We start from the raw sequence: 11,177 nt of genomic DNA on the forward strand, positions 1-11,177 counted from the left end.
AGCCTGTGATCTATAGCCCGTGTGCCACTACTACTGAAGCCTATGCACCTAGAGCCCGTACTCCGCAACAAGAGAAGCCATCGCAGTGAGAAGTCCACGCACTGCAACGAAGAGTAGCCCCTGCTCGCCGCAACTAGAGAAAGCCTGCGCGCCTCAACGAAGACCCAACACAGCCATAAATAAATAAATATAAGGTACTTAAAAAAAATACCTAGGAATAAACTTAACTAAGGAGGTGAAAGACCTATATGCTGAAAACTATAAAACATTGATAAAGGAAACTGAAGATGATTCAAAGAAATGGAAAGATATCCTGTGCTCTTGGATTGGAAGAATTAATATTATTAAAATGGCCATACTACCCAAAGCAATCTACAGATTTAATGCGATCCCTATCAAAGCAACATTTTTCACAGAACTAGAATAAGTAATCCTAAAATTTATATGGAATCACAAAAGACCCAGAATTGCCAAAGCAATCCTGAGGAAAAAAGAACAAAGCTGGAGGCATAACCCTCCCAGACTTCAAACAATACTACAAAGCTACAGTAATCAAAACAGCATGGTTTTGGCACAAAAACAGACATGTAGATCAGTGGAACAGAAAAGAGGGCCCAGAAATAAACCCACACACCTATGGTCAATTAATGTATGACAAAGGAGGCAAGAATATACACTGGAGAAAAGACAGTCTCTTCAGTGAGTGGTGTTGGGAAGGCTGGACAACCACATATAAATCAATGAAATTAGGGACTTCCCTGGTGGTCCATTGGTTAAGTATCCATCTTCCAATGCAGGGGATGCAGGTGCAATCTCTGGTTGGGGAACTAAGATCCCACATGCCATGGAGCAACCAAGCCTGCATGCTCTACAGCCCATGTGCCACGACTAGAGAGCCCGCATGCCACAACTACTAAGCCCATGTGCTCTGGAGTCTGTGTGCCACGACTAGAGAGAAGCCCGTGTGCCACAATGAAGATCCCACAATTAAGACCTGATGCAGCCAAATAAATAAATAAATAAATATTTTAAAAATCAATGAAATTAGAATACCCCTTCACACCATATACAAAAATAAACTCAAAATGGTTTAAAGACCTAAATATAAAACATGACATCATAAAACTAGAAGAGAACATAGGCAAAACATTCTCAGACATAAATGACAGCAATATTTTCTTAGATCAAGTCTCCAAAGGCAAAAGAAATAAAAGCAAACATAAACAAATGGAACCTAATCAAACTTAAAAGCTTTTGCAGGGACTTCCCTGGTGGCGTAGTGGTTAAGAATCTGCCTGCCAGTGCAGGGGACACGGGTTCGACTCCTGGTCTGGGAATATCCCACATGCCATGGAGCAACTCAGCCCGTGCTCCACAACTACTAAGCCTGCGTTCTAGAGTCCATGAACCACAACTACTGAAGCCTGCATGCCACAACTACTGAAGCCCATGAGCCTAGAGCCCGTGCTCCACAACAAGAGAAGCCACCACAATGAGAAGCCCATGCACTGCAACGAAGAGTAGCCCCTGCTCACAGCAACTAGGGAAAGCCTGCGCACAGCAACGAAGACCCAACAAAGCCAAAAAAATATATATATATATTTATAAAAAGCTGCTGCACAGCAAGGGAAACCATCAACAAAACAAAAAGACAACCTATGGAAGGGGAGAAAATATTTGCAAATAGTGCAACTGACAAAGGGTTAATATCCAAAATATACAAACAGCTCATATAACACAATATCAAGAAACCAAATGACCCAAACAATAAATGGGCAGAAGACCTAAATAGACATTTTTCCAAAGAAGATATACAGATGGCCAACAAGCACATGAAAAGATGCTCAACGTCACTAATTATTAGAGAAATGCAAATCAAAACCACAATGAGGTATCACCTCACACTGGTCAGAATGGCCATCATCAAAAAGTCTACAAATAAGTGCTGGAGAGGATGTGGAGCAAAGGAAGCCCTCCTACACTGTGGGTGGCAATGTAGATTGGTGCAGCCACTATGGAAAACAGTGTGGAAGTTCCTTAAAAAACTAAAAATAGAGCTACCATATGATCCAGCAATCCCACTCCTGGGCATATATCCGGAAAAAACTAAAACTGTAATTCGAAAGGATACATGCACTCCAATGTACATAGCAGCTCTATTTATAATAGCTAAGACATGGAAACAACCCAAGTGCCCATCAACAGACAACTGGTTTAAGAAGATGTGAGATATATACATATATATAACACAATGGCATAATAGCCATAAAGAGAATGCAATATTGCCATTTGCAGCAACATGGATGGACCTAGACATTATCATACTAAGTAAGTCAGATAGAGAAAGACATATTATATGATATCACTTATATGTGGAATATAAAAAATAATATAAATGAATCTATATACAAAACAGAAACAGACTCACAGACATAGAAAACAAACTTATGGTTACCTAAGGGGAAAGAAGAGAAATTAGGAGTATGGGATTAAAAGATACAAACTACTATACATAAAATAGGTAACCAACAAGGATTTACTGTATAGCACAAGGAACTATATTCAGTATTTTGCAATAACCTATAATGGAAAATAATCTGAGATATATATATATATATATATACACATAAATAAAACTGAATCACTTTGTTGTACGCCTGAAACTAATACAATATTGCAAATTAACTATACTTCAATTAAAAAAATAGTGTGCTCGGAGCACACTATCACCTATTCTGCCTTTGAAAAACTCTCATTTAACATCCTATTTGCTGGTACAATCTGTGAATTGTATGGTAAGAATGGAGGGTGAGAGAGCTGTAGGTTTCCACCACTGAATCAAAAATACTTACCCTGGGGGACTTCCCTGGTGGTCTAGTGGTTAAGAATCTGCCTGCCAATGCAGGGGACGCGAGTTCGATCCCTGGTCCGGGAACTCAGATTCCACGTGCTGCCGGGCAACTGAGCCCACATGCAGCAACTACTGAGTCAACTACTCAAGCCACAACTAGAGAGAAGCCCGCGTGCTGCAACAAAAGACCCCGCGTGCTGCGACTAAGACCCAATGCAGCCAAAAATAAATAAATAAATATTAAAAAAGAAATTGAATAAAATGTTTAATACTCAAAAGAAAAATACCCTGGTCACTTTCCTGACCCACTCGGTTCTTCTGAGCTGTGTCAGACTGAGAGGTCAGGCAAAGGAAAACACGCTCTTCTGTGCATCTCCTCCACTCTCAATCCCCTACCAGCACTACGTCATTTCTGATACCAGACCTGGGGGTTTTCCACACAGCAAACAATTCAGCAACATCAGCTCCGTGTCCTACAATTTAACTCAAGCCTGGCACTATCTGCCTGGAGATAGCATCAGATTCCACAGATCAATCCCACAAGACTGCCCCCACTTCAGATGCCGATTGCAAGTCCAGGTGTCTCCTGTCCTTCTAACTGAATGGCTGTAGATCAGTTTCCTATGACCCTCTCTTTGGGTTAGATTAATTTGCTAGAGTGGATCACAGAACTCAGGAACACAATCTACTACTAGATTACTTGCTTATTAAAAATGATATAACAAAACCCAAATATATACTTACTATAAATCACCATATCACCTTAGACCATGGTAATACCCTGGATAAAAAGGAAAGTGAAAAATTTGGAGTAAAAATAATATGGAGCAACATGTATTGAGTGCTCACACATGCCAGGTGCTGGCTAAGGTTTTATTTCCTTCAATCCTCATCAGAACCTACAAAGTAGGTACTGTTATTCCCAATTTGACAGTTAAGAAAACTGAGGACCAGAGATAGGGTGCCTGGGGTCACCCAGATGGTATAAGGTGGAACTAGGCTCAAATCTGGACAAGCTGGGCTTAGAGCCCACGTCTGAGAAGGTTTTCATCCCTCTGGAATCAGCAGCTTCATGAAGCAACTTCATCGTTTAGCTTAACAAATTCGCATGATCCCCTGGCTCCTAAAATGCACCCTTCCCTTGTTTCAGACAGTGGTTCCCACTAACACCAGGAGTTGATTACAGTGACTGGAATGAGGAGGAAGAACAGATCATAAGGAAATTAGAAGTGACCACCTGAAGGGACAATAGGAAAGATTAATTTGGGAAAGTTTCACAGAAGGAAGACGCCATGTGTACATCATGTGCAACTCTGCAAGGTGGAAATGATACTCTCATCACCTCTTGTGAGCGGGCACCTCTGTGGGCATGACACCTGCAGCCCCTCCCTGAGGGGATTTTAGGAGGAAAGATGGGATGGTTGCTGCTGATGTTGGAGAGGAACTGGCTGAGGTGGGTGGTTTACTACCTGGGAGTGTCCCACGGGGAGGGAAGGAGATAGATGTTGGCAAAGATAAGCAAGGAATGGGAACAGGTGAGACAAGTTCCTGGGAAGGTGGCCAAGACCTCAGGGCCAACTTTTGTGCAGATTCCTATTTTGAGAGGGTCAAGGTTGAGCCCTTGTCTCGCAGGATTCCTCCTCCTCTGAACCCCAGGGTGCCCTGGCCTTTTCCAAGAGCTTTACTTCTTCTACCTACCTTTGCAGAGAACCTTCCATGAGCCAGGACTGTGTCGGTTCCCCGGGGCCTTCAAAGATGAAGTCTGCTCTCTGGGAGCTCTCAAGTTCGTGGGAGGTAGGACGTCAAATGCTCATCAACAAGGAGGCTCTGGGGTTGGACTGCCTGCCTTGGGCCCCAGGCTATACAACTTGCTGCTTTGTCACTGTGGCAGGTTACCTAAATTTCCTTTGTTCCAGTCTGCTCATCTGTGAAATGATATTTACCTCACAAAGCAGCGGAGAAGTTTATAATTAGAATGGATGTAAAAGCACTTAGCAAACTGCCTAGCTCATGGTAAGCACTCGATAAATGTTTCTGTTATAAGCATGAAGTGGAAGGGACAGAAGTGAGGTAAGGGGTCTGGGAGCACAGAGGAAGGAGTGCCTAACTCTGCCTGGAGCAAGAGCTGGTTACTGATGACCTCACTAAAGGAGTTATTTAAACCAGGGGCTTTGGTCTAGTTGGGAGGAAGTCAGAGAATGGGCATCTTGAAGATGTTGCCCAGGTGATTCTGATATGCTATCTGCCCCTGAGCCACCAAGAACCATTAACTACTCTTTAAAAGTAACTCTTTATTGTTAAAAATTACAATTCATAAGACTTGCAAAATAGAGAAAAGAATCACCATCCCCCAATCCATCTCTCATTAGTATATGATGTCCCGTCTTTTTCCTCATGAATTTTGTTTTTTTAATTTTTTTAAAAAAATTATTTATTTATTTATTTTTGGCTGCATTGGGTCTTCGTTGCTGCACGAGGGCTTTTCTCTAGTTGTGGCGAGTGGGGGCTACTCTTCGTTGTGGTGTGCGTGCTTCTCATTGCGGTGGTTTCTCTCGTCGCAGAGTACAGGCTCTAGGCGCTTGGGCTTCAGTAGTTGCGGCACGCAGGCTCAGCAGTTGTGGCTCGCGAGGCTCCAGAATGCAGGCTCAGTAGTTGTGGTGCATGGGCTCAGCTACTCCACAGCATGTGGGATCTTCCCGGACCAGGGCTCAAACTCGTGTCCCCTGCATTGGCAGGCGGATTCTTAACTACTGTGCTACCAGGGAAATCCCAATCGTTTTAATTATAGTGCATGTGATAGTTCCTGTTTTGCATTTTTGTCTTACTATGCAATCATAAGCATGTTCACTACATTGTTTTCCTAATGGATTTTTACTTTAAACTGTTTTTCCTAAATATAAGTGGTTTATGTTCTCTTAAAAAATTCCCAGTCTGAATTGGTATAAAAAAGAAAGTGCAAGTCTCAGTAGTCCTACTACTCAGAGATAATCACTGAGCATTTTTATGTGTTCTTCTAGATTTTTTTTTTTTGGAAATAAACACATATATACTTTTTAAGTTTAAAAAGTTATTTTAGGTTATTTTATAATTTGTTTTTCACTTAATTATATATGCATCATAGATAGGTTTCCAAGTCAACAAGTAGTCATACATAATTGTTTCTAATGACTGCACAGATTTAATTTTATGTCTATATCAAATTTATGTAACTACTCATTTATTGCAGGATTTTAAAGTCGTGTATACATGTGTGTGTGTACTTCTCCACCATGTGGATAATTTACTTAAACATTTAGCTATTTTTTGATATTTAAGTAGCATTTCTTCTTTTGTTTTAGCTATAATAAGTAACAATGCATTGAAAAATCTTGAGGAATATGGCTTTTCCCATATTTTGAATAATTTCATGGAGTGGAAGTATTGGGTCAAAGGGCAGGGACATTTTATGATTCTTGATTTGTATCACCAAGCTGCTTTTTCAAAGGGTTGTTTGTGCCAATTCAGATACTTTCAGCAATGTGTTAGTACCAGTTTCTCACCTCCCACGCCACTATCAAAGGTGGTAGATGGAGGGGGGATATTTTCCCTAAGCAGCAAAGGAGGTGGACTAAAGGAGACAGGATAGAGAGAGGAGAAGAGGGGAGAGTGAACATGGGGAATGGAGGGAAGGAGAAAGGAATAACCAGAAACAACCATTTGCCTGTAATTTTTTCCAGTGGGAAAAGTAATTCATGCTCCTTGTAAGAAACCCACTTTTCCATAAATATTTACATTTAATATGGAAAGTCCTCCTCTGGTGACAGGCTCTGCTAACAGTTTATGTATATTATTCCATATTATTTCTTTTACTAATATTAATGTATAACTTGTTTTTAAAGATCTAGCTTCATACTATACACAACATAGTGAAACATTCCTGCTGGAGATTATATCTTAGGCACCTTTGGAATGATTACTTTAAGTGTGCAGATAATTTTTAGTTTAAATATCTAATTAGAATCGAATGAGAAGCAATACTGCCCCTTTTCCCTGCCAGAGGGCTCTCCCTATTCCTCATCAACAGTCCCCTGACCTAAGCAGCAGTCCCTCGGAGCCAGTTCTGCGAGGCCTTCTGCTGCCTGTTTCCCTTTCCCCTGGCTGCTGCTTAGGGGGTCAACCCCAGGCGACCTGCGGACCCTCTGTGGGTTGGGAAGCCAGTAGCCAAGGGCGAAGGCCGGTAGCTGCTCACAGCCCTCTGGGGGGCCTTAATTGGGCCCTCCTTGCTCTCCACTTCCAGAGCCTCAGTGCCTAAGATTAACCCAACCATTGTTGCAAAACTCTCCTGTCCAGGCAGAACGAAACCCATCGCCTTGGGGCAGGACTGACCTGACTTTCCTGTCTTTATGGCTTCTCTCCGCAGGTCGGTACACCACTGCCAAAGTGACAACGGCAGTTCCAAGCACTCTGACCGGCTTTTCGCGGAGCCTATTTGGGCTCAGGAAGTCCCACACCTGGCCTGGGGCGTAGCCCTCACGTGACCCGCAAGCTCTGACCGATCGGTCTGACTCAGTCTCTCAGCTTCCGCAGAACACCTTGTGAGCCCCGTGACTCAGTTTCTCCATTTGCTCACGCGCGCCAACAGCGTGAGGCACCTGTGCGGAAGGCGGAGGTGCCTCGGACGCTTCTCCAGAGTTCGTGCTCCCGGACGAAACCCCAGAGACGGTCATTTACGCCGCCCAGAGCCCTCCTTCTGGACGTGTCCTGCACTGGACCTGGTAAAGAGTCCGTGCTGCCTGGGGTGGCAGTGACTCGGCCAGGTGCACTGGCAGGACTGCTTGAGAGACACCCTCCTGGGGCCGGCCCGCCATGGTTCTTGAAGGGCCCAGGCCGTAAAGGGGCTGATGGGGAGACGACCGGTGCCCTCCTCCGTGCCCACTGCCGGCCGCCTGACGCAATCTGGCGCGTCCTTGCTGCACGGCTGAGCTGGGGAAACCTCCCCAGCCGTTGCATCACTCCTGCCAGGTTTGCTACGGAGGTGGAGCCGAACCAATCAGCAGGCGCGCTGGGCCCAGCGCAGGACGCGCAGTTACCCATTCAGGGGGCGGCGCGGTCAACCTGGCAGCAAAATCCTAAGGTGATTGGCCAAAATGGAATTTGCCCCGCCCCAATAACCGCGGCAGCTGGCCGCGGTGGGTGGGGCTTTCCGGCCGGAGGGTTTAAAGGGGACCTCGGACCGGGCAGCGCAGCTGGAGCAGCCAAGCGGTGCCAGACTAGGTGGGTACGTCCGTGGTCCTTCCGTGCCCGCGTCGGAGACCAGCCCCCGAGGCCGCCCAGGCCAGTACCTGTGTCCGGCACCATGAAGCAGGAGTCTGCAGCTCAGAACACCCCGCCCGCCTCACCGCCCCCCTCGCAGCACCCCCAGGACGACTGCGACCCCCAAGCGTTGTGGATTTTCGGGTACGGCTCCCTGGTGTGGAGGCCCGACTTCGCCTACAGCGACAGCCGTGTGGGCTTCGTGCGCGGCTACAGCCGCCGCTTCTGGCAGGGAGACACCTTCCATCGGGGCAGCGACAAGATGGTGAGCATCTGCCCATGCCCGGGTGAATGACGGGGGTGGGGACAGGATAGTGGGCACCGCGCTGGTGCCCTGGAATGTCAGGCTCTATCTTGGCAGACGGTGACTCCGTCCCGATGGGGGAAATATGTAAACCTTGCTTACATATTTTGGCTTAAATTTGTGTGCCCAGTGGGTCACTGTGTGATGGCTATAGGCTGATCCTGTGGATCACCGTGTTGATGAATATTTCTGAATATCAATCTGGGCCACTGCCATGTGTCTACTCCTGTTACATCTATGCATCATCCCCCTGGATGAGTGGGGCTCTCTGAGGCCTGGGACAGAAGGGATACTAAGAGTTTTCTCTACCAATGATGGCAGAGCTCATTTCTAATTTGTTGTTTTTCAAAATCTCTCTTCCCTCCTCAGCCTGGTCGTGTGGTGACCCTCCTTGAAGATCGCGAGGTAAGTGCCAGAGTCAAGAAAGAGACCCAGCGTGGAGGGGTGCAGACAGACAGAGCTGTGGCTCCTTGGCTGCAGGCTAGATTAGATGCCCCGCTGGCTGAGGGGAAGGGTGGGTCTAGCTAAGTGCTTCTCATAAGAATCACCTGAGGATCTTGTTAAAATACAGATTTTAATAAGATTTAGAGTGGCCTGAAACTCATTCCTAACAAGCTTACAGGCGATGCCATTGTTTCTCAGACCATACTCTGAGTAGGATTTCTGTTCTTTCTGGGGCTAGACCACCTTACCAACTCATGTTAAGGGAGGATGAGGGCTTGATATATTGCTACTAGAGGGCTCACCAGCGCTCTGCCCGCCTCCCTTACAAGCACAGTACTGGGGTGGGACCAGAAGGAGCTGTGTGACTGACCCCAGTGCCCATGTTTTCTCCTAGGGCTGCACTTGGGGTGTGGCGTACCAGGTGCAAGGTGAGCAGGTGAATGAGGCCCTGAAGTACCTGAATGTGCGGGAGGCAGTGCTTGGCAGCTATGATACCAAGGAGGTCACCTTCTACCCTCAAGATACCCCTGACCAACCACTCAAGGCATTGGCCTACGTGGCCACCCCGCAGAACCCTGGTTACCTGGGCCCTGCGCCTGAGGAGGCCATCGCTACGCAGATCCTGGCCTGCCGAGGCTTCTCTGGCCACAACCTTGAGTACTTGCTGCGCCTGGCAGACTTCATGCAGCTCTGTGGGCCCCAGGCACAGGACGAGCACCTAGCAGCCATCGTGGATGCTGTAGGCACCATGCTGCCCTGCTTCTGCCCCACTGAGCAGGCTTTGGCACTGGTCTGAGGGGCTGAGCCCCTACATGGACACAGGGGCCAGGTCCCCACTCCAGTGCACACAGACAGACTTGATATAGCTGGAGCCCACTGAGAAGACTTGGTGGGCCGACAGGGGCCTCTCTTAAGCTCCTGCCTGTCCGCCAGCCCCCAGATCTCCTACCTGACACTGACTTACTACTTGAAACTTTATTTATTGCACCATGTTGGTGTGGTGGGCAGGGTGGGGGACCTGCCCTAGATATAGGGGCCCTGCTGAGCGGTGCCCCACCCCAGGCGCCTGGTGCCTGACCAGATTCCCCCCAGTGCTGCTGCTATCCCCATACTACCCAGGCCTCCACCTCCCCAGGGAGCCTCCAAGAGCCTTGACCCTCTGCCCCCCACTCCAGACCTACCATTCCCTAGCCCCAGAAACAACACCCGCCAAAGGTCCCAGCTTGCTGGTGAGGGTAGGAGGGAGTGAGGAGAGGGGGCCCTACAAGAACTGAGGCCCCTGCCAGCCCTGCTCATCCCCCAGGTCCCCAGGGCAGAGCTGGATCTGGAGGTCAGACACAGCTGCTGAGGCTGGGCCTAGGCCTCTTACCCATTTGGCTTTGTTTCCCTGTCCTTCTGTCTGTCTGTCTGGGCCACTCCTGTCTGTCTGTTGGTCTGTTTCTGGGAAGCTCATCGGTATAGGCCGTGGCACCTTCCCAGTCTGTCCTATACTATAATCCATAAACTGATCTCATTATCGGTGCTGTGCTCGAATGTGGTTCTTTCTTCAGATGGGGGTTTGGGGTGAGTGAGGTGCTGAAGCCCTGGAAGGCTCATAAGAGGGGAAAGGGCTCCCTCTTCATCCCCATGTCTTTGTCCCAGAGAGGGGGCAGCTGAGCAGGCAGGACTACCAGGTTACATCGCTCCTGTGATCGCGATTCACGTCTTAGTGCACACAAAGAATGCCCCCGCTGAGGCATGCAAATTCAGCCTGGGCAGCTCTACTTGGCAGCCCTGTGAGGAGTCCTTGCCACCGACTTGGTACCCGGTGTCTCCTCCCAGCTGCCTTGAAGGGGCTGCCGGGCTTGCAGTTCAGACCAGGTCTTCCTCCAGTTCCAGGGTCAGCAGCTGCCTCTTCCTGACAGTGAGGCTGGACCTCTGGCTTCCTGCTAAAGGAGCCATGTGGGTTAAAGGAGCTTAAAGGGTAAGGTGATGACAACTTGTAAGACCATGCTGACAGTGCAGGCCTGGAGGACCTGGTGGCCCTTTGAATTCCGAGGTCTAGGTGCTCATTCTTGCCTCCTGTGCCTGTGGTGTGGGCTGTGCCTTCTCCGTTACCCAGACCCACCAGGACTCAAGCCCACGATGGGATGAGTTGCCGGGCACCCTGTGGATTGCTGCTTGTTCCCCATCTGCCTGCCCCTGGCTACTCTTCCGTCACCCTGGCCCTCCAGGTGCAACTCCCAGCCCTCAAGGTCTCAGTCTGGCCCTGGGCTCCTCAACTGGGAGTGGCCCCTCAGTGGATTG

At 47.9% G+C, this 11,177-nt stretch overlaps 1 protein-coding gene across 1 annotated transcript; it reads left to right on the forward strand.

Annotated features, from left to right (window-relative positions):
- The first annotated feature begins 8,018 nt into the window (after positions 1–8,018).
- On the forward strand, positions 8,019–10,395 carry CHAC1 (ChaC glutathione specific gamma-glutamylcyclotransferase 1). Its single transcript, XM_060147537.1, has 3 exons — positions 8,019–8,408; positions 8,817–8,852; positions 9,286–10,395. The coding sequence occupies exons 1-3, from the start codon at positions 8,187–8,189 to the stop codon at positions 9,685–9,687; spliced, it is 660 nt and encodes a 219-aa protein (XP_060003520.1). The 5' UTR covers positions 8,019–8,186; the 3' UTR covers positions 9,688–10,395.
- The last annotated feature ends 782 nt before the right edge of the window (positions 10,396–11,177 follow it).

Source organism: Lagenorhynchus albirostris, chromosome 1 (genome assembly GCF_949774975.1).
Source record: "Lagenorhynchus albirostris chromosome 1, mLagAlb1.1, whole genome shotgun sequence".
Taxonomy (NCBI): Eukaryota; Metazoa; Chordata; class Mammalia; order Artiodactyla; family Delphinidae; genus Lagenorhynchus; species Lagenorhynchus albirostris.